Source organism: Anopheles moucheti, chromosome 3 (genome assembly GCF_943734755.1).
Source record: "Anopheles moucheti chromosome 3, idAnoMoucSN_F20_07, whole genome shotgun sequence".
Taxonomy (NCBI): Eukaryota; Metazoa; Arthropoda; class Insecta; order Diptera; family Culicidae; genus Anopheles; species Anopheles moucheti.
The window spans coordinates 21,843,781-21,868,774 of NC_069141.1; the positions used below are offsets into that span (position 1 = coordinate 21,843,781).

The window sequence follows — 24,994 nt, forward strand, 5'->3', positions numbered from 1 at the left end:
CAACCGATTAATCAAACACGCTAATGCCCACAGCAAATCCGATAAAGGATGGCACGGTGGAAATATGCATTGTCCGCTCGGTGGTGCCGCCGCTGGAATCTGACCGAAAAAGTCGTCACATCTCGCGAAGAAGCGATCGTGCCGGTTAGGGATGATTTTATCTTGTTCGAAACAAAAACAGCTCCTACCTTTTATGGATAAAGCGTCCAAACTTATGCAAAACTATTTTACTCCGAACCCCTTTTTTTGTGATGCTGCTACTGTCTTCCAAAAGCTTCTCCCGTGCGTTAAAAGGTGATCGGTTTAGGTGCTTTGAGAAACAACACTTACCTGAAAGTAGAGAGAAAGAAAGGCAAAACAATCGATAAGTAAGGATGCATTAGCGGGTGAAATAGTTCATCGGGGCTTAGAGCATGCAACAGTGTGTGGAAATTATTTACACAGCCTGCACTCACTGCATTCCCAAGGCATCCAACGCGCCCCAGCTGGTGATAGCGCAATAGAATGTACGGAACCGTGTGTCCGGCCGATCTAATGGGCACTAAAGAAGCCCATGGGATGTCACGCTATCGGTGTCACGAATTCGATTGCGGTCATAATTCTCACCCACAGCAAGACGGCTTCGTTCACATTCCCGCACACCGCATCGTGACACAGCCGCATCGAATCGCTTCGCAGTTGGGAAAATGGGCGATCTCATTAGAGGGCGATCGGGTCTGCATTCGTCACACATGCATGCGATTCCGGCTGCGGCAGACGCGCTGTTTAATGTGGTGCGTGTTGCGAATGCAAGCAAAAAAATAATACACACTCACTAAACCGGGCAACATTGTTCGCAACCTGTCTGCCTGCGGGCCAATCAAATTGCCATTTCGTGCGATCATTACTGACGTTTAATGAGCAATTTGAGCGATGAGCACACATTGTAGTGAGTGGAGCGCTAGTGTAAATATTATGTTTAAACGGAATTTTAGATCCGACATACATTTTGGCCACAATAATTCACACGATCACGGTACTGTGCAGCTGTCACCCCAAATATGGATGACGGTTCTGTGCACTTTGAACAAATTTTCCGCTTTTTTTACGTTTTTGTCACATCTGTGAAAGTTATGGCCAGCACGTAATGATTTTCTTAAATTAGCATATTTTTTTATTTCTGCCACAATTCAGGACGACGTTTTTCTCTGTCATCTATTATGATTAATAAATGAATTATAATATCAATAAAGGACAATTGTCAATATATTATTCCAGTTGTTTAATTCATGCATTTTTTGTAATATTGCGATTGGAACTGATTGGAGCTGGATTGTGGCCAGCATTGTTTAAAAACGGAATCTTTAATGGAGAACCTTGATGTAAAATACATTTGCAAGCATTTTGCTGCCAAACTAAAAAAAATTACCATCACTAAAGTTCCTTCAACCGTATCGGTTTCCTAACCTTTTTGCCAAACGCTCATAATCGCTAATGAACGATCAATACATCCTTGATTTATTTTCCGACAAGAAAAAAACAGCGTTACCAGCATACCATCCTAAGTGCTTTATCTTCGCTCCAACAAACCAACGAAACAATAAAAAAAAACGACGCACAAGGAGCATACGCACAAAATGCGTGAACAAATAATAACCTTCCCGCGAGCGAGATCTTCCAAACCCCTTTCACACATTCCTGCCTCCCTTAAAGGCAACAAGAGAGGAAAAGGAAAACGGGCCCGAACCATTAATGTGCCCATGGTACCCATCGCTGTCCCGCCGCCCGTATCCGTGGCACATTATTTTCCGCGGCAGCAAATTAATTTGATCTTTATTGGTTGACAACGTTCAACCTCGCATCCCTTCCGCTGGATTGGAAGCCGAAACGCCACACCGGCAATGACGTCACTAATCTCGCTTTCATTCATCTTAATGATGAGAGTGGAAGTATTGATTTTTCGGGCCACCCATCTCAACTACCTAATGTACCGGATGCCCTGTGGATGCCCACTTGTAGGATGCCGTTCTGCCTTTTTTTTTTTTTTTGAGAAGCATATCATCCAAAAACCCATTCGCTTGTGTTGGTTTCGAGTTCCCGCATTCTGGTGCTTTGTGTGTGAGTGTGTATTCGGTGTGGGTTGATTTATTTCGTGCCCTTTTTCCCTTGCCCACGTTCCACACCGTGTAACACGGCATGTTTATTCACATGAGATCATAAAACAGCCGGTTCGATTTCGAAGCAAGCACTGACGGACTGCGAATGCGCAGAATTTCGGTCGCCCATAAAAAGGCCGCCCCGTGATGACGACATAAAAGACGGAGCGGGACAACCGTAGGCGAACAGAATGTGCATGCCGTTCGGTAATTACATTCTTCTGGTGGTAGCGTAACGAAGCAAACCAAAAGCGATGGAATTCTCATCGGCAAACAGGTGATTGAGCTTTCAATTTGAACGTTTTCTACCTAAAATCCCAAAATCAAAATTATTACTTTCCCTTTTTACGGTTTTATCGAGTACGCTTTGGAAATCCTTGGATAAATGTACTTCTAATGTATCAAGTAATAAACCCATTAAGTGATGCGTGCCGTACTGCAGCAAAAAATAATCAAGCAAACCGAATTGGAAATTAGTCCTCACACACAATACCCTTCCAAATTCCAAACGATTGGAATCTTGTGTTTTTGTCGCTTTACAATTACTCTACAACTCGAAACGCATTGCGCGAACTTTACAAACCTGGACAAAAAAAAAGCAAGCGTTGTTGGGATAATTTCCCTAAAAATTACTAAACCAGTTAATCAGCGACTGTGCGTGAATCGATAATGAAATTCATATACCAAGCGATGCTCGTCCATTCGATACGATGAAAGACCCCGATGAACTGTCGGAAGCGTACCGAACTTTGTCGTGAAATCCCACCGTCCACAAAAGGAAAACTCCTGTCAGCTTCTGTAACGATCTTTTTCTACAATCGAACAACCCCTTTCATAGCTCACCTCCGATGGCACAACGCGCTGTGTACCAACCTCGAAACAGCAATTGCAACAACTGTCTACGCACCTTCTACTACACCACAACCACCCCAACCCCTTCACTGAGGGGATGCAAAGGGTGCTTTGATTTATGAAGTAATAAGAAAGCATAAGTGTGTTGGATGCGCACACAGCAAATCGTGGTCGCCAGACCCATCACCAGGGAGCATCAGTGCGCGTGCGTAATCATCGTGTTATTTTTTCCATCCCCATTCGCGACGGTTCACATTGCCGAAATGGAGAGAAAAGAGCGAAAGAGAGACGATAGCAATGCATGGTTGGTTTTTTTTATTTTTGTTTTGGAGGGGTTACGATTCCTTTTCACATCACGTGAAGCTTTCCGTACGCCGGTTTGCTTACTTTTCATAACAATTTATTCAGCTTTTGCCACTGATACTGTTTGATCAGTGGAACCTCGCACACTCACCGGTGCCATCTTCGCACCACGGTGACACAATGTCACGAATGTTTTCGCTCGCGAATCATTTCGCCTGTCAGGGTCCCTGGGACCGCGGGCGATGATTTATTGGTGCTAGTGTGCTCAACTAGTGTGAATAAAAAACCGCTCATACGTGGTTGAAAGCGAACAATGTCATGGGATTGGAGCGTGGAGTATAAATTATTGGCCGGAGGAACATTATGCAAATAATAATTCCCTTACGATGACAATAAAACTGCTCATCGTGGTTTCGCGGGGTGTAATTTTGCGAATAATGCAGGTCAAACTCTCTCTCTCTCTCTTTACCTTTATTGACCAAGACCATGCGGTTAATTATCTTTTTTTAAAGCTCACAAGTGTCCTAACACTCCGAAAGTTTTTTTTTAAAGGAAAGTAATAACTCATAACCTCACTTACTGCAGTACAGCATTGATCGTGACTTACTCTCCAAGGCGTCCTTCACGCTTTTACATAAAGATTAAGACGTTTTACGAGCTGGCCGCGTCTGAACCATTCGCGTATGTTACCTCCACGTTGGAATTCATCATTCGCGAGCGCAAGAACAGTACAATAATATTTTTGCACTAAAAAGAACCACCAAAGACCACCCCTCCCGAAGGTGTTACGTGTACGAGCGGTACTAAATCATGCACCTATGCTAATGCAAGCTTCCTACACAGCACGCGTGTCGTGAAAAAGCTTTCCCGAGCCCCGGGGCGTGAGAGTGGTGGGTCAAACTAATTTCTTTGTAGCAATGTTTTAACTGGGAGGGTGGAACTGGTACAAAAAAGGGACACCGGTACAGGTGTCGAACGGTTATTTATTGGCTAACGTTGCTTCACGCGCCGCGACGGAACGCAACAAGCCGTGTACGGGTGTAGAAAATGGAAAATGTTGAATAATCTATTTATGATCATTATATAAATTCACAATATCCACACGGTAGGGTTTAACACATTGTAGATAATACTAAATAACGAGGGTTCGCTGGAGTACAACAAATTTAACCCCTGAGCACGAGCAAAACCATGAATGAATCTTGTAAAGGTTAGAGCAAGCAAATAGGCGAGAGAAAAAAAACAACAAGATGTCATTGAAATTAATTCCTCCCCGCTTGAAGGACAACAGATTCGCTTTCCCATTCATGGGGACTTCATTTCAAGCCCACCCACACACGAAACGCGTCAAAGGACGTGTATAGAAATGGTCCCCACTATGCTTCACGCTACGCAGCCTCCGGTCTTCGCATCGCTTACCACAGCGACGTGGTAAAAATGTCACGTCGAGATAAATCCTACCAGGAACACCGTCAGGATACGGGACAGGACACAGTGAAGTTAACCACTTCATTCATTGATAAAAATGAAGCATACAAACACACACACTTGCAAATGCACATTTTCCCGCAAAGGACACCCTGTGCAAGTGTGGCACGATTCCGAAAGATAATGTTAAGACGGGCATACTCTTTTTTTTGTTCTTCCACCCGGAGATTGTTCATCTTCACACCCGTCACTTGTGGCACTACCGACCATCAGCTTATTTATTCATAACGAGCGACGAGCGGCGAAAAGCGATCCTGAGGGGGGAGAAACGAGGGTGGAGCAACCCCGTGGAAGGCCACCGGTGAAAAATCGATATTCATTCTGTGATGTCATGAAAAGTGACCCTCGAGTGGTCGGAATGGGATGGCATGCGAAGCATTTTGCGATCGTCCCATTCCAACATTCTCACTCACAAAGGAAAAGCTTTAGCGGGGCTTTTCGTTTTTTCATGTGCGTGTGTGTGTGTGTGTGTGTGCGTCCGGTAAACCTACGGCACAAAAGATGCTGGAAAATGTAGTTTACTGGTGTAACATTCTTCAATGAATTTTCATCCCACCGTTGTATTTCTGCCCGTCACAGAGTATTGCCGAAGCGAAAAGCTACCGGATAGTCGAGGATGTAACCGTAAGGATAATTTCTTTTCATACACCTTCGCACCTTCTATTGAACTCTGGCCGACGGTTTTACCCATTCGCATTCGAACCGGTACCACATACCGTCCGGTAGTTCCGGTATATTTCCACCTTCAAAGCTGTTGACTCCACCAAGCGGGTTGCCAGTAATGTAGAAGCGCCTACTAAGATGTCCACACACTCAAGCACACAAACACACGCAATCACTCGATTACACCCGGCCTTTTTGTACTATTTGGTTAAAATATCACTTGCGAGTGTCGCTTTAATTTAAAATCAAAACTATTCTCTCACACGCGCTTGCCTACGGCAAATATCACACGGGGTTTTTTGTTTGCACGTTAGACGTGACGCGATTTGCGGTGGCTGTCGTACAGCCAGTAAATGAAAAGCGTGTGTCCACTGGTTTTTGCTGCGGAAAAAGGGAGGAAATTAAATTTCCCAGGTACGTGCACAACACGCGCGCGAAATGAGCACTCTTCGTCGTGCGTTTCGATACGAAACAACGGTCCCCGTGTTCACTGTGTCACCCGGTGCAGGGTGTTTCTTCTAGAATTCCGGCCCTAATACCCTATATGGTATATGATATGCAGCGTGATGTCAGAACCATTACATCACCGTTCGGTGCCCAGCGTGATACTAAGCGTTCGGCCACCGGTGGAAACCGTCTTTATTATCCTTGCTGTACCGTGTATGACCTTGGAGCTTGCGTCGCAACGATGATGGCAGTATGTGAGCGAGACCGAGCGTCTCCCAATGTCCGGGGCCCTTCTCTGTTGGTGGTTGGTGCGAACAGGACGAAACGTGTTTCACTTCAATGAAGAAGGGGGGTTGTTGAACAATTTTCCCAACCACCCCCCCACCCCCGAAAGGGAGCGTTACGGTGTGTTCGTGCTGGTGAGCTCCGTGAGCCGTGTGTTTATTCATGTGACGTCACTCACGCAAACAACCCACCGGATAGCCGGTAGCCGGTTCAGCCCAATGACCCAGACGCGGGCACACTTACATGCGCACCGAACGGTTTGCGATTGTGGTGGTGCATTCGTGCGTTTGACTGACTGGCCTGGACCCATTTTTCCGCCCCAACCAATCAACCAACCTCCCATTTGCAGCTTTCCCACCTGTGACGATATCAATTCACTTTCAATCGATTGCGTCAAAAAAGAGGTACGGGCGAAAAAAAAAAACTCGAACTACTTGCAGGTATCTACCTTTTATTATCTTGCTTAATACTCTTTTTGTGAGAATTGTCAGTCAGTGCCGTTCTAGTGCACGGATCAACAGATTACGTAGAAGCAGACCATCATACCTCATAGCGCGTCTCGAGTGCTAGATGATATTTTCTTCCCGATTAATTCTGCAATCGATTGTGTGCTTATCCGGTTGATCGAACGCACCCGCTGACGCAACAGCAGCGCTAACGCGGTGTTATTTCCGTTAAGGGTGCAGCGCTACATTTGACACCGTGCACGATGGGGCGATTGATTTATTATAGCAACATAAATTTGGGCAAGAAGCTGGTGGCCCGGTGGACGGAAATAAATCTCACCGTTATGATAGCAACCAGCTTCCAGAACAATTCCGCAACGCTTCTCTGACGCAGTTTATCCGTTTCCTGGTTAATTGAAGAATTGTATTACGGTGCTGGATACGGAACATCCTAGACGTGATTGGTTTTGATTATTATTCCACTGTGAGTTTCTAAAAACGAAACCCAATCTAATAAAATGTTCTAATATTGGGGTCCGTCTTCTCAGGGTAACGAGTTTCCTGAGCCGTCCAAGGTTTTTTTCGGTGGAAGAATGCGCAATGGAAGACCCGCCAGCATACCGTCGAAGTTCATTTTACAAAACATTAGCACCTACTAACCATGAAGCGCCACAAATGGGCAAAACTTCACGGCGGACCACACACATCGTGCTGCGTCCCATTTGCGATGCCGACCGTACGTGAAATGGGTTACCTTTGCTAGCGCACAATCGGCTTACAATTTCACACTCGATTTGGGCACAACCAACCCTTCATCGGTGCCGGGCGCCGCTCCATTCAAGTGCAGCTTGAGTTCTATCGAGCGCAACACCCAACTCAGCACGAAAAATCAAGAAGAAAGCATTTAGCGCCATACCGTTCTAGCGCACGGCACGGGAACTTCGTTTTTTGATCGACCACAAACATGCCTTGCCAGAGTACACACGCACACACGAAGGGAAAATTCTTCCTACTCGGCACGCTTTCCACCATGCGATAAAGGAAAAAGGCAAGCCAAAGGAATTTCCCAAACTGGTCGCCTGTTCTTCTTACGGGGGATATTTTTTTTCGATTTTGTTTTGTTCTGGGCCAAACACATGGGACTCCTACCTTAATCGATTTTTACCGGGCGATACAAACTTTTATTGGCCCCGCGAGGGCAAGGTCAAGCCTTTTAGTAACAGCAACACGGAACACGGCAGCACGCCATCGACGGCGTCATAAATCTCACTCGGTGAAGAAATCGCGCCTAAGGTTTTAAGGATGGATAGAGTTTTTTCAAGGTAACGCTTAGTAAAAAATTGTTTTCCACTGGCACATCGTACAGAACACCGTGACAAAAAATATTGACCGGAACGTTTAACATAAAACAATATTAATTATTAAAAACCAATTTTATGAAACTAATTATTTTGCAGCTGAAAAATTATCTATCAACTAATTCAATGCTTGGTTCAATATCTTTATTTTCGTTTGCTCGAATTCTACTTTAGACGTACCAAAGTTGAATAATGTATAATGAGTTTTTCCTCAATAATGTGTTATTAAATTGAAAGAGTTTTTTGGTTCTTTCTAGCTAACTCATACAGCTACTAACAATAAAATTCTTGACCTTCGAATGTACAAATCATGATACGGGTTATGGGAAACTTTCAGCCAATATTTGCTTATAAACATCGGATCATGCTAAGGAAATTAACATCAACATTCCCAACTTCCCCTTGCCCGTACGAACCTCCATCGTTCTAAATACGGTCCAAGACGGTACCCGCTGCAACTAAGTCACAGGCCGTGCGGCATGCATTGCAACATTGTTGCTATTTTCGTACCATCAAAAAGCTCCTCCAAGACGTACACTCTCTGGGGGCTCGTCATGCAAATGCCTTCGCAAAAACCGATCCTCCCTCAAGGCTCTCCACGCTGCTGCAGTTCTATTTCTGCCATTTCGTACGTGGAAATAAACCACAAACCAAACCGCACGCACTCAACCACCCGTCACGCCGTCTTCGCATACCGTTGCGGTGAAGTCCGGAAGTCAGTCCGCGTCCCGGTATTCCCACGGATGACCGTGAGGTTGCAAAATACGGTGCATACAAATAAACAACACCCGTTCACCGAACGGAATCGACACCCGGTTGCTGCAGTACGGTGTGTGGACCGTGACAGCCAGTACCATCCCCTGGGCGCATGGGGTTCGCCCTTTATGACGTCACCATTTTCAATGACGAGCATTGCATGGTTTTGGGGTGTTCGTTCTCGCTGCTGGAAAATCCATACACGGCGAGTGGTGCGAGACTGCGGCCACACCGCTCGCATACACTTGAATCGGCCGACCTACCATTTGTGTGTGAGTGTTTGATTGTGTGGAAAAAGCGCATGCTTTTCCGAGAATATATACCCACTACAAGGTGTGCTGCAACGCCATGCAGTGGCGATGCATTGTCGCAAGCCGTGGGGGTTTTGTTGTTGTGCACCGTGCGGATGACGCACCAGTGCAACGGTTAGCAGAAGGGAACTAGAACACTATTTTTATGCACACTTCATGCGCCATCCCTGCACGTATGATGCAGAGTGTGCCCCCTCGTATGGGGCAGAACGAAAGCGATGAAGGAAACAGTAGACTTCCGCTCTGCTCGGGACGCTGGAAAAGTGGAAACGCTTTTACTCAATTGCGGTTGAGATATTTTTCTGCGCTTTCTATTCTGGCCGAAGTGTGTTCATTACGTCAGACATATAAGGATGGTGGCTGTTTTTCATGCACGCAAATTAGTAAAAACTTATCAATGTGTTTATATAAATACGACGCATGGAAACAATGAGCAAAAACAATCTTTTTCACCGTAAACTGGGCAGTCAGTGATTCCTCTATTTTCCACCCAAACCGATGTGGCGAAAGTGTGAAATAAAAGGAAAATTCAATTATGCATACCGATGCGTCATCGACCACGGGCATATGGCATACATTCGAGCTGTCCTACTCTCCCTTTTCCTATCATCTCCCTCTCACACCTCCTTTCCTAGTTTTTCCCCCGATTCAACGAGCTGGGTTTAAGATGACGACGGCTGCCGGAAGTGTGACGATCCGCTCGGTGGGGTTTGGGAATTAAATTAGTTTAATTAATCTAATGGGAAGAACGCAACACCTCGTACCTCGTAAGTGTGCAGGCTCGCGCAACCCACCGACAAGGCTTCATCCCAGACGGGTTGCAACACAACACACGACGGAGTGCGACAAGATAAACAACCGTTTCACTGCCACATTCAATCATATTTGCCGTCCGCCATAGCGTCACCCAAGCGTCACCCATGCGTCACCCGTGCCGACCCGTCATCCGGCCGACTGGTACTGGGCGATACATTCCAGTGCGATCGTCTTCCGTCTAGCGTGCGTCTAGTCGCGTCGCGCAAGGGTATGCGTAGACTTCGCGACGGTTTCGCGCCATTTAGATCAATTTGTAAATGATCATGTTCCTTCCCGACACGGCTTCGACAGGCCCCGGGTTGCAAACCGCAACGCGGCGACTTGCGTTCGACAAAACGAACGTGGCCGGAATTCGATTCGAACACTTCCATCCCGGCATTTCGGCCCCCCGCCAACCCCGAACGCCAGCCGAACGTGGTGTGTGGTACAGCGTAAGACAGACGCAGACGAGCCCCAAACGAGCGATCTCCATGCTGAATGAAGTGCGTCGCACTGCCAAGTGGAGAATAAGATTTATTTATGACAAGCGCTGTCTAGCGCGTTCGCTGGCCCGGTGCACCAGTGCTGCAGGTGCACACACCGGGAACTTTAATTCACAACCCCGGCTAAACTACCGCGACCGGGATCGGTTCCGTGCACCGCGGTTTTTTTGCCGTGAATTCGTGAACGCGGAAAACGCGAACGGCTTTGCGCGCTGGATTTACCGTGCCAGCACTAACGATCGTGGCGGGAGCGAAATTGTGGCACGGTCTGGTGGTTGGCATGCGCGTTTCTGCACCACGTTCCGCTTGTCGCCGCTTAAGTGGTTCTGGATTTTTGCACCTCGCGATGCTTGTGAATGAAATACACACCTATTCCTGGAGCAGTACCGGAGGCCACCAGAAGGGTTTGCATATAAATCACTTTGTTCACAGATACCATGCGTCTCCATCGATTCGATCGATTTCAATTGTCGTTTCGTTTTTAATTCTTTCTGCTTGTGTATATTTATTACAGTTTAATAAAAACATCAAATAATTATGAGATTTTATATAAAATATCAAATATTATATAAATGTTTAAAATATTATATAAAATATCAAAACTATTTCTTAAAGGGAAGGATATGACAACAAATTGGGTGGGTTTTTTATGTTATTTCTTCAGAACTTTAAGATCATACAAAGATGACAGTTCGTAAAGCTCTCAGAATATCTGAATCTTGAAGATCGCACAAATATTTATTCATTAATCTATTAAAACGTGATACAAAAAAAGTTATAAAATGCTCAAATAGTAAACTCCTCAGTAATATTCAGTAAACCAGAAATAAAGATAATTTAAGGTTTTGAAACAACGTTTTGTTTGGTACCCGAATTTTCTCAAAAAAAAACTGTGAAAATAGACTTACAAGATGTTTTTACTCAAGTTTTTAGTATTTGACGAGAACTTTATTGGTTGCTTTATATGTTAAAGACTTGTATTAATTTATTGTGTGTACTCAAAAAACTCCTGTTAAAAAGCACAATTAAAACAAAAAAGATCCGTCACATTGCTAAACACACCGTATTTTGAAGATCATTTTAATATCATCGATCACAATATTTTCAAATTTATACTTTCCCTTAGTTATAACAAAAGTACCGTCTGGTCGTCTGTTCCGAATATAACAGATGTACAAAACATAGCGAAAAGTTCTGATACAATATTCGTTTTTACAGTACATCACTGAAAGTCATGTAAAAATGTCAGCTGATGTATTATAAACATAGTGAATTGTTCACCTTCTCTTGTATGTGTACACTTGCTCATGAAAAAACTGAAAATCCTATGTTAAGGTAGTTTCACTGCTCAAAACATCCCAAAAATTACCATTTGGTTAAAGAGAGCTTAAGAAACCATTATAATGCCAAATAGAACATCAGCTCAGAGTGGCATAAGTGTCGCAAAAGGACAAAAAATCGAAAGATTCTAATTAAAAATAGCATGACAAGCATCAACGGGCACACGAAACAACACCAACCCGCGCTAAACGATCGGCTGATTGCAAGTGGTTTAAGAATGGATTAAAAAAAACACGTTGCAAACAAATCACATGACGACCTTGAAGCAATCATCAAAGCAAATACCATTCCGGATAAATGTCGAACCATAGCCAAAGAAGAAAAAAAAAACATCCCCAAATGCACTCCAAACATCCACCCCGGCGATAATCAAGACGATCGCCGAATTGTGTTGCATGGTAGCTTTAGATTAAAGTTTGATTCTTTTTGCTCTCTTTTGCCCAGCGTTTACATTCTTTGTTGTCTCCGGAATGCAGTTGCATCGGGTGAGGATCATATACCCTATCGACAACCAAAAAAAAACATCCCAAACAACCGGATCATACGATCGCTTTACGGTCTTGGCGATGTGAAAAGCAAACTTAATCCTGCTAACGAAATTTCAATCACCAATCAACACAAAAAGTGACTCTCCATAGATGGCTGTCGGTTGATTGCGGGAACGTTTTTATGATCGGTTTTCATCCACGTATCCCTCGCGATCACGAACCCTCGCCGATCGTACCGAGCGCAGTGGTCTAATTTTATCTTTCGCTAGTAATTAATCAATCTTTTCTGCCAATCACTCGTGAAGCCCGGCTGCACTCGGTAGCCGGGTTGCTATCCCTGAATTAACAATAGCTGCGCCAGGTGTGGGCAAGAACAGGCAAACCGCGCGAAGTAACTGCACTGTCTGCAGCATGAAGGACAACCCGGTTCCAAGGGTGCTGAGTGATTGATTCGCCGATGCCAGTTGCCTGGTTTATACATTTTTTTTTGGGGGCATACTGCGTACTCTGCCACCAAATCAATATTAATCCGACCGCTTCTTCCTTGCTGCACCAAACGGGAGCTGACCCAGTCCAGTCCCACTTCCTAATGTGGCGCTATTTTTATACGCCTCGGCAGTGCTGGTACCCGACGATTGAAAATATGTTCGCTCACGGTTCACGTGCGAAATGAGCTGTCTGGGGCATGATTAAAAATAATAAGCCGTACCGTTTTCCATGCACCAGAAACCGGTCGCATAACCACCTGTCGCGGTGGTCGTTGCGAGCTGTGTGGCTTTGACGCGATTTCCACTCACTCACTCGCTGGGTCCGCCATGCTGTGGTGCTTTTTCGGCAAAGGGTGCTGCTTCATCGCGATAGACCGTCGTTTCCGTGCTGTTAGCAGGCTGGTGCGAAAGTGGAAAGAATCCAAAACTTCTAATGAGCCATACGAACGCCCGATTTGCTCGCATCGAATACATTCTATTCACATTTTATCATCATTATGTGGTTGGCCCTGGTACCTGGTGGCTATGGGCGCACGGACGGGACCTCACCACACCGAGACGTGGTCCATTTCCTTTTGGTCGCTCGCTTCACTGCCGCCACCACCATGAGCACCAAGAGTTAGACCATTAGATGCGACCAGCATAAGCATAATCATCATCCTGATCGTTGTCATCATAACTGCGATGAGACGCACGTTTTTCCTCGGCAAAGCGACAAAACACACGCTCCGTTTTGCCGGTGCAATGGTGGCCGGACACACTTTATTGCGCAAAAATATGACAAGTGTTTCAGGTGGCGAGATTCGTCAGATTCGCCGTTAAAAATTTCACACAAAACAGCGAAAGGTAATTAAATCGCCACCACACACTACCGCATTGCTACGGTGGCGCGAATTGAACGTACCCACCGGCCAACGCTTCACAACTTCCCCTCCACCGATTGGATGCTTTGTGATACAAACTAATTCATTCCCCCGTTGCACGGCGTGGCGAGAAAACTCACCGCACCGCAGTAAGCCACAGCAATAATCATTTGATCGTTTCAGCGCCATCAACGCGGCGCAACACACGCACGGTATGCACGGTCGCACCATTGACGAATGCGTCGCATTATCACGCGGTCCGATTAGGGGTTGAGCCCGTGTGTGCGGGAAGGTTTTAAGAACCGACACCGACACCGACACCGACGGCAACCCACGGTGCCGGGTGGATGGGAAATGGCAGCGCCGAAACACGCGCACAATTAGCCACATTCACAAAAATATGGTGCGCACCGTCAAACGAGGCGACAGCGTGTATCGCCAAAACGCGCCGTGTTCGCGTGGCACCGTGGACATGGTGTGTGGACGTGAAAGTGAGAAAATTTGCACGTACCGGCAAACGCGTCCCGGCATTGCACACCCCGTGCACTTCGTCCTTGGGCCCCCGACACGACAAAGGAATCCCTTTTCGGCTTCGGATGCGCAAACAAAGCGTCCCGTGCAGGGCAACGGCAACACCACGTGGTGAAGATTGTGATGCGATTGCGATAGATAAGGGATGACGCTGGGTGATGCTGGGTGACCCCGGGGGGACGGAGCTCCACGACATAAAATGTATCACTGTGTGTGAGCTAAGCGAGCTGTCATGTTGGGTACGACAGAAGACAAAACCCAGCGATGAGGTTCGGAATGCGTGAGCAACTCTTTTAGAAGTGATCCCCGGTTACGAATCACGGATCGTGCTGCGGCCGTGAGTGTGATGTGGCGTGAAGGAATCGCATGCGATTCTAATCATTTATTCATCTGCATCGTAGTGATACCATGGAGCCTGGGTACAATGTTTTCCGTTGAAGAGATTTGTAAGAGTGCCGAAAACAAAAGAGCGAAAGAGAAGTACTTGTATAAGTACTAAAATAATTAATGTAAATAAAACAAGTTAGGTTTGAACTCTTTCATTTTGCGGTATAATGAAGTGAATATGTTGCGGTTCTGCCCGACTGACTATCCAAAACGACAGATCTATATCTCTTGAGGTTGTGCTTCCTGTAACGAAGAAGAGGAGGTTAATATTTGAAGAATACTTCACAAAGATTTCCAGAAAATCGGCTCATCACTTCTAAGAAATCTTAAGACATATTTAGTACACGACTTTCGCTTTATTCAACTTCGGTCTTTGGTCTAAATTGATTTAAAATTTGAAACATACATTCCCAAAATTGTGAACCTCACGAAATTGGAAAGATTTGAGATTCGTAAAAAACGACTTGATGATTGCCTTTCTCATCTTAAACCTTCACGCTAGACACCGCTAGACTAAACAGTGAATTGATCAAGCAACGAAATATATTATCATATATTCAATCAAACGCTGTTACTCGCAACCAATCATGACAACTTACAGTGTCATCTATCGGTAAGAAAAATGTCCGTTCTGCTTTCGCTACTCGAAGAGTGTAACTCGAGGGAAAGAAACAACGCATCATCGGTATTGGCAAACGAAACCATCTCGAGGTGGTGCCAAGAAAACGTCGAACGCTGCGAGATGAAATGGAAATTTTTCAACCATTAGTAAGTTAATGAATAAACTATTTGCTCCTGTCAGATCCGAGCGGATGCGGTGAAGAAGGAAAAACGATGCGTAGTTTACCTGATCGACTGATCGGGACTGTAGGAATGCATGGAATTTTTGGCAGAGTGAAACTTTTCTGTTGGATCAGTATAGCCAATTTCATAAATATAAAATAAACACACACACACCCTGCCGCTAATTATCTGCCATCGCTTACATTGTTAGCGGAAGCTCGTTTCGTAGCGTAAGAAATTCGCAACGTAACGATCGCACCAACGACAACATGCTTTATAACCAGTTGACTCTACGCCGTGTCTCCATCCACCATCCACACCGTCTCTGGGACATGTGTTGTCCAGTTTTCCCAAAGGGTTGCCACAGCAAATCCATAAGCCACCTTCACCCCACATACTGACCAGTTGGGTCGAGATGGACCGGGTGTGATTGCAACACACGGCAAAACACGCGGTTCAGGACCTTCGAACTTACGGAAGCGTCAAAGCCACGATCTTCGACTTCATCATCATCGTCATCGTGTGGACCCCGTGGACCGTGGTGGAAATTACAGCGAAAAACTCGCTCCAACACGTGCTCTTTCTCTTTCTACGATATCTTGACACGAGTAGATATAAAGACAGTGCGTGTATCTGTGTTCAGGAACAACAAGTAAAGACAAGAAAAAAAACAAATAAAACCAACAAAAAACAACAAGAAACAAATAAATGCGCGTTAAACATAAAATAAAACCATTTGCTAACAAACGCGAGTGCAGCGGCAAGCGCATGACGTTGGAGCGAAATAAAACCCATACGGAGGCGCAAAAACAAACAGCATTAGAGGAACCCAAAAAAACAAACGGTAAGGTGCCGGTACGATTAAGGAACAGTGCGAGGACAAGCACACACAACGTTCGGAGGGGAAGGGGTTGCTAACAAACCAAAACAACGACAACAACCGCAACCGATCGTACCCGGTTGCCTGCCGGCCCAGACTGGCTGCTGGCAGAAAGGGCCGACCCGAGCCCGTGTAACGAAACAAGTATGTAAGTGCAAAGATTTATGATACTTTGATATAAATAAGTGGGCATTTGTTGTTGTTTGCTGTACCGGTATCGGTTGCCTGCATTGCTGCACTCGTCGCGCTGCACTCGGCGCGGTGGTGTGCTGTACGCACTTCGGTATCCGTTCCGTATGCCTCCAATCGGGACGGGGTTCGCCCGTTCGGAAGCTGGCCGGGTGAGAAAATGGCGAAACAGACCAGAAAGAAAAAAGAAAACAAACAACAACAACATTCGCACGCACACGTCGGGAAACGTCGGGAGTGGAAGCGCACAACACAACGTTTGGCGTTATGCAGTGCGCGCGTAAATCGGGAACGGGGAAAGTGCATCGCTTTTGGGTGCTGGGTAGATTTTTTGGGGTGCTATATTGCACGGTTCATGCAATCGTACCCTGCCGGGAGAGCGGGAGTGGAGTTTTTGGAAGGCGCGAGACGGGTCAATGGTGGTAATAATAGAAAATCATTTTAATAGAACGACTTCTCGCCGAAAACGTCGCTATCAGCAAGTGGGCAAGTGGCGGCGTGCAAGAGAAAGTAAGTTCAACGCCCTGCTGTGGATTGGGGTTTTGCAGGCGTGATTTTTATCAATATTTCCTTATCATTAGTTTTTTTTTAAACTATTAACAAGAATTTTTTTTTTTAAATATCAATCTCAAGAAAACATTAATGCACGTTACATCTTCCATCAGTTGTTTGAAAATGTATCAAATAGCGATATTTCTCTATCCATATTCGCGAAGGATGTGTTCCTTTTTCCCATGCTCATCCATCTTCACCCGAGAAAAACTGTCCATACTTAATCCACTTAATAATGAGATTAAAATTCTTCCCTGGCGCCAGAGCGCCATCATTCTAATCGCGAATCCCCTGTCCCAGCATGCGCCGCAGAGCAGGATAAATAATTGCACCAGTCAAACGGTCCTGCTAGCGATCATAAGTCTTCAGCGAATCAGCTGCCCTACCCTACCCTTCTTCACCCCTCCCCCTGGGGGATGTTATTAGGCATCCCCGTTTTGCTGACCATTAGCGCCAATCATGCGCCTCCAATAGTCGCGGCAAAGGCCACGGCTCGCACGCAGGATGATGGTCGGTGATGGCGCCCCCGATCACTTGATGCGTATTCGCGCCCGATGTTAACACGGGTGCGTTGATTGTTTCGATGACATTAATGGCAATAATTAGTGGCAAGCCCCAGGATTAGCACCGGTACGATGCATCGGTTCTACACGCGGCCGAAACCGCGATACGATCGTGTTAGAAACCATATTCTGCCACCGGGCGTTTGCAGCTTTGCCCATCAATTAAATGCGTACCATGCGTGCATCGGGCGGTACACAGCGCTACAACACGCCGGTTTTGCGCCCTGTTTGGGCGAAATCGAAAAACACCGATGGCCGTAGCGAAATCACATTCCCTTTGGGCGCCGGCGACATCACTCGTGGCGCAATTAGCTCTCTTTTACCGCGGGAAGGGGGGTTTGAAACCGGGACCGTTTTGGACATTTATGACACGGCTTCTGACATATGGCGGTGCATCTTCACCGTGCGGTGGCGCTTAAATTCTCTTCGACACTCTCGAACACACCACGCGACCCAAAGACCCAAAGAGTCTTGTGTGTCCTTCCAAACCCAAAACGAAAAAAAGCACGAGCAAAGGTAATTCATAGTTTGTGGTCGGGTAAGAGCAAGCGTCTCAAGGCGCCAGGAATTTGGAGGAACCGAATAAGAATGTCTGATGGAAGGCAATGGTTCTGCACGGTGTACCCACTTGCCACCGACCACCGATACATCACTCGACAGGTTTTGGGCGCCACCGGTCCCAAGCCGGTCTCCCCGGTGCACCGACGGCTCACCCGATACCAGCCACACCAGTTTGATATTTCGGCAAAAATGATTTAGATCGGTATCGAAAGAGCAAATAGCTTAATAATGCTTCTGCTGACAGTGTTGATCGTTGCGTGTAAAACCCGACCACGGCACCCGGTGCTGGTTGTACCAATAACGCCTTACGCCGACCCAGAACAGTGTGCGCGTGCCGCCCGACAACCGCTTTGGTCCGTCAGTCACACAGTCAAAATGTCACACGCACCACGGGCAGGACAACGCATCGCCGTGATTGTACTGAAGGCCTTTCGGCAATGGATAAGGTTGCACTTTCGATTTTGGGCTATTTTTCGCTGACCGGGTGATATTTATCACTGGCTGCCCTGTTCGAACCGGCCGCACCCGTCCGCAACCCCGGTTACCCGCAACGAAGTATCGCCCGAAGATGCCGTACGTTATGATGTATTTATTGTGCGTCGTTAATGATCACGATCGCGTCGGTGTTGTGGCAAATCGTCTATTTTTGCACCGTTTGGACGATACCCTTTTGGGCACAATCGGGCGTACCACCAAGTATTGCGTGGTGGTTGATACAGGGATTTAATTAATAATAATCGGGTAAGGTTAATGGCGTACGGATTGCGGATTGCGCAATGTTTGGTATTTGCATTCTGTGCTCAAGTGGTTGTTTTCCGCACGAAACCCACCCTACGCCATAGCACACCGGCAGTAGAACCGCACCGTCGCTTTTTTATCAGCCCGCGGACCGCGATTGAGACAACCGAACTCGTAACGATGGAACGAAAAAATGGACGAGAACGAGAAAGGGTGGAAAAGAGGAAAAATTGGTTTATTTTGGGCATCTAAATCTAGCCCCCGTACCGGCCATGCGGACATGCTCGATTGAGGCAATTCTGCCAACAGGGTGGCCAAACATTTTCCAAGAGATTGCGTCGACTAATTAGCTCCGATGGAGGAAGCTCCCGCGAGTCGATCAAATTGGACCTCGCCGCGCAAATGGAAAACCGGCTTGGCTGATCGAGCATAGCGAAAGTCACCGTTTTTTGGCAAGTGTTGTGGCGCTTGGAACTTCTGGTCGGATAAATGAGACCAACTTCCGGGATCGGAATCGTACCGTACGGGGTTTCTCACCCCCGCGCGCGCACCGTTCGTAGTTGGGAAGAATAGTCGCAAAAGATGATTAAATTCCGCAAAGCATCACTTCGCCTGAGAAGCTGTATACACACTCACGCGTGCTCGTACGAACCTGCATACTTCGCTTGCAAGCGATTTGAGCGAAGGTTGACATGATTCTGGCGTCCAGTTGGCGTTCACGGATCAAATTAGCCGATGACATGACTCGGCACGCCCCGAAGTTTCCGCTGCCAATGCCGAAACCCGCGGCGCTAAACCTGATGGAGATTTCCACTTCGTTCGGTGTAATTAATTGCGTCGGTGTAGCACCAACGAGTGCGGCTTACAAATTGGCCACGCACGCACATCGAGCGACCGCCAGTGCCAAATTGACAGGTTTTTTTTGGGGAAAGAAAGTTTGGAAAAATCGCAATCCCGGCGCTGGGCGGCTCGGGAGCAATAGTGAGGTGGTTGCGGGAAGTGATCGTGCCAAACATGATACTCCCTCTTGATTGACAAGGTTGGAGTATTTCACGGGATGATGCATTCGGATGCGAATGGAGCGATGTGCAAACATGATCAGAATTAATGTAGCAGAAGGGATCGCCTGCAGAAGGGAGATTATTTTTAGGACATGTCATGCGACAAGCTCATTATTTTTAAATATTTGTTGGAATTTTCGGGAAAATATTTTTATGCTTAATTAATTTGCGGTTTCAGAAAACTTCACAAACAACAATTAGTTGGCATGCGTATCGCATTACATTAAAAACTATTAGGGGTGCAATTTTCGAATAAAACACGATGAATTCATCAGCATAACATCTTGTAACGCACACAAACAAAAAACATGAAAAGAACGCTACAACTTACTACTACACATTTAAAAATATATCAAAAGTAAATAAAAAAATAAACTAAACAAATAATACATACACTTTTTCTCGCTAAAAAATTCAAACTGCTCGCTGGATGGATCATTGTTGTTCAGATCGCCGCCGGACCCGTCCGGGTTGGCACCGTAACCATGGCCATTCCGGTCGCAGAAGTACTGTGCCACCAACCCCGCATGCGAAAGGGTCTGCTGCGGACCGTCGGTCGGTCGGTCGGTGCTGTGCTTCACTTCGACCGTGCCGGCAACGGGATCGAAGCTGCCATAGCACTGCAACCCGTCGCAGCCATCCGCGACCACGAGCGACGAGCGGAAAAGGCTGGACGGTGGGGACGAGGAGGACGACGAGCTGCCGGAGGAACAGGACGAGGACGACGAGGGCGACGAAAAGGACGAGGACGACGACGATAAGGAGGAGGAGGAGGAACCGGACAGGGGGTGCGCTGATGGTGGGGGCGGTGGTGATGTGGCCGACAGTGGCTCCTGTTTCACGACGATCAGCGAAGCCAGCCGGGTTCGCATGTCCTCGCGCCTCGCACGGCACCGGAAAACCACCGGAACAGGAAGGCGAATCGCGCGTACGGGGATGGTGGTTCGCTAGTGCTAACTTCCTATCGCAAACGGGTAACGATTTCTCGCACAACTTCCGGGCGGGCGGTGGCAGCCCGGCGTTACGTAGGCTATGGTGACGCAGCCAGTGACGTTCGGCACACAGGTTGCAATTTATTTCTAATCAATTAAGTAACGCTCGCTTCCTTTCGTGCCGTAGCGTGAAGGTGTACTCTTTCACTTAAGGACAGTCATTCAGCTGCACTAGTTTGTACGTGTATCTCAAACGCATCTAAACACATTGCATTTTTTATAGATGGTTCGATTTTTCTTTTACATGAAATTTCGTTGAGGAAAAGCTAAGACATCACATTCTAGTACCACCAACAGCACAAAACTCTCGTCTCGAAAGCGGAAATATTCAAACCTTTGGCAAGTGCATAACCACCCATAGTAGCAGTACCAAACTGGGGACTCATTTCTATTATGATCAAGCGAGGAAGTTAGCAGGCATCGAAATTGGCATCAATCAAACGCATCGGTTCTCAACTGAAAAGTAACACTTTTACAAAACACATCAAACACTGACGCGCAAACATAGTCACACACGGAAATATACTACACACAAGCAAACACTAAGCGGTTGGAAAGGTGAAAAAAGACATGATTTAATTGTAAATTTTAATTTAGAATATAAAATCACCATTTAATGTCCTCACTGAGAGTATTTTAAAAATCAGTATGGATATTTGGGGTAGATTCCCTTTATAATCGGCATTATCTCGTCTTTTTCGAAATTAAACTAAACACACCACACATCGAAAGCATACTACTGCAGCTTACATGCAGAATATCGTACAAGCGGCTAAAAGGATGCAAAACAATAACTAGCTGGCAGGCAACATCAGCAACAAACAGCGACAGCTGGCAGCGACAACAGCGAGATCCGCGCTGCAAAGCCACGGTAGAACGAACCTGCTGAAGGTTCGAGGACCCTCCGGTGCTGTTCTTGTTCCTCCTCCAGCACGAATGTGACACTGTGCCTTGACCGCGGCCGGAATCGACGGACGAATTCGCGGACGGTGGTCAATCTCGGGCACGGACGGCACGGTACATTCAACGCACTTGGACGCACGCAGTAATTAAAACACCAGCAAACAAACGCACAAACAAAAATCCCAAAATGTGGCAAATGTTTTCCTTGCACTAAACTTCACTCACTGCCTGCTGGAAGAAGCGTTTTCGCTTTTGCTATTTCGTAAAGTTCCACAAGAGATTGCACATTTTTTGGCACATCTAGAGTCTCTTAGCAAAATGATGATTAACAGCAACCACTTTTGATCTAGCTACACGGTATAAAACTGGCCACTGCTATTTAAACGGTTACTGCTTCACAACCACACCAGATGAAATTGAAAGAAAATCGACCAAAAATTAATTACTCTCGCACGATATCACTTGGAACGTTTATGCACAGGTATGAATTCGATTCGCACAAGTTCGCACGCCGGGATACACTGAGCGCGCTGATAAACCACACGAACGGTTCCGGACCGCGATTTTCATCAGTCCACCTACGACGACGGTGAGAAAGTGCGACTCCGAACCCTACTAAACCCAATCCGATCCACCAGTTCATCCTTCACGTAGCCACACACTCACACAAACACTCTCACGCGATCGATGATCATCGGATGAAAAAGGGGAATTCGCGCACTGCTCTTTCGTCGTCGCCCGAGCACTCGTGTGTGCGCTTCTTCTACGAGAGTACGGATCTGTTCGCAGCTATAGTGTACCACCATAGCTGCCGTGTGAAGATGCCGAACTCTCCCACAGACAGATCACAACCCCCGCCGACGACGACGAAGATCGCGAGAGATCGCGAGATGCGAGGCACACTCAACCCCTAGCAGTGCCCAAACGGCGGCGGTGGCGCAGAGTTGGATGGGGCTGCCACGCACCCCGGGGATTCGCGTGCTCGAGTGAGAGCGAGAGTGACTCCGCACGCTACCTTTAACAGCAAAAAAGCGCGTCTGCTCGATCGCGCGTGTATCAAATGATGCGAATGGGCGGGAAATAGTGTTACTACCAACTGGTGTGCCCCACCGTACGTCAGCTGCTGGAAGAATCTGGTTGGTTTCGGCACCGCCACCGACGCGAGTGTACATGTGTGTGTTTGTATGTGAGGGTTGGTAGGGAAGTACATTTTCCGCCGGGATGGCTCACTATTTCACCGTCGCCGAATAAGATTTCGTTCACTTTCACCCTCACTCTGGACACGATGCCGGTTCACTAGCTCACCGCCCTGTTGGCTCACTTTCGCTTTCGTTCACTATACCGCATGGAGGCTGTGTGTCTGTGTTCCGGTGACCTGGATCCTGCCACCGGCAAAAAGGATTCGGAGTTTGCGACTCTTTTGCGACTATTTTTGCACCGTTTGATTGTTTTTAACGTATTTTATGAGTAACCCACACAGCCACCATCCGAAATCTCCAAACATTTTCCTCACTCTCACTTTCGTTCTTCGCCTTGCGTCGGACGAGTCCTCGAACTGATATCGCTAAAAGAACAATTCCCCACACACACAAAAAACCGGTTGATCCACTCGCTATTTTATGGATTTAATTCTTCCGTTTACACATTTCGCGCTGCGGCTCACATCGGTTCAGTTTGTTTTGTTTCGTTTAAGAGCCGCTGTTGCGAACAAACACCCCAAAACTAGTTCTTTCGTTCAGTTCACTCTATCATTATTTTACTAAAAAAACACATTTAGATAATACGAACTTTTCCCGTGTAAATCACGCACGACCGCAGGCAACAGGATCGAGGTTCGAAATCGTACCGCACAAATTTAACCGGAGAGCGAAAACCCCGTTCCCCGAAAATACACTGCTCGATAGGGCGCCTTCAGCGTGACTGAAGATTTGGTCGTCCCAGCGCAGACTAGTATATCGTGCATGCGGTAAAAGGCGTTCGCGACCAGGCTGCTCCACACGAGCTCCCCAAGGGCCGCAGCAGCGCCAAACTCTCAACGCTCTCCTTCGCGCGCTCTCTCGCTCACCATGCGGGCCATCTCACTGCCGTAGCTCTTAACCGTGCGATCCTAACCTTCCGCAAGCGCGAATCTGCTGAACCCCAACGATGGGGCGACCTTCGCGCCTTTCGCGTTGAAGCCCTTTTCCGTCCGCACACTGCACCCGACCATCCACCACCACAGCATCTTATGCCGTCACTGCACATCGCTCTCACTGGATGTGCCCGTGGAGGAACCAACGTACGGTTGCTCTCACTCACCGCAGCAGCTTCCCCAGTTTATGCTCCTTTCTCACGCGCCTCATCTCATCTCACGCGCTACACCGAAGACCGAGCCGCCGGCCGAGCTGCGTTCGTCAACGGTGACGTCACGGATACTGCTGGTGCGCTTTTGGTGTGTGGAAAAGCGAGAACACCCCATGCAGCGCCCTGCTTGTACGCTGCTCGGGAAGGGTTTTGTTCATGACGTCACGTGCCAGGCGGCGTGAGAAAAATCATCCCCCGGTCCGTCGAATTTCCACGACCATCCACCATTCCCTCATCACGGTCCCGATCAGGGTGGCTTCACGTGTCACTCCACCTGTGTGTGAAGCGAGTGAGTAAAATAGGTTCCCAGCGCACCCGAATTTCCCTGCCACCTTCCTGCGGCACAAACTGAATTTCATTCATGCTTTTCCGGGACCGTGGGCATGCGCACCGAGGCTCAACCGCCAATGGAAAAATCGATTTCCCTGTAGGAATTCTCCTGCCGTTTCCGCTGCGTTGTACGTTCCGTCACATATTCGTGCGGTATCCGCCCTGCAAAAACTGCATTGAACTTGACCATGGTACAACGTGGCTGCAACGATGACGACTGCATGTCCGATCGATACAATGTATGTGCTTGTGAAGAGGCATTAACAAAAAAAAAGCTATAGTGGAGCAAAATTCCATTTAATGCCAGAAAAAGGTTTGACCGGATGGCACAAAACACTAAATTTGTGTAGTCCGTACAGGAAGCTTCCTTCGAAATTTGAATTTTCCACCTTCCACCAGAGGGTGAATAAACTGACATTTAACAGAATAGAAATCGTACAACGTGGAAATGGAAACTTCACGATTTCTAAAAAAAGTCAGCAACAATTCCCTGCCTTGCTATTTCCAGCACTGGTGGAGCATTTCGTGGCGAACATGAATGTAACTATTATATCATTTCCGTAGCTGAGGTTCCCTCTTGCTCTACCGCGGACTGCGTCCTTTCGATCATTACGAACGTGTTTTTGGCTGTCGGTTATAATTTGGTCATCCAACATTCT

At 46.9% G+C, this 24,994-nt stretch overlaps 1 protein-coding gene across 1 annotated transcript in view; it reads right to left on the reverse strand.

The window, feature by feature from the left end:
- LOC128301986 (probable nuclear hormone receptor HR38) overlaps positions 1–20,639 on the reverse strand; it is a 103,532-nt gene extending 82,893 nt beyond the window's left edge. Inside the window, exon 1 of the mRNA XM_053038681.1 lies at positions 20,162–20,639. Within this exon, the coding sequence (XP_052894641.1) occupies positions 20,162–20,639 (478 nt within the window). The remainder of the gene's footprint in view (positions 1–20,161) is intronic.
- Positions 20,640–24,994: the final 4,355 nt, after the last annotated feature.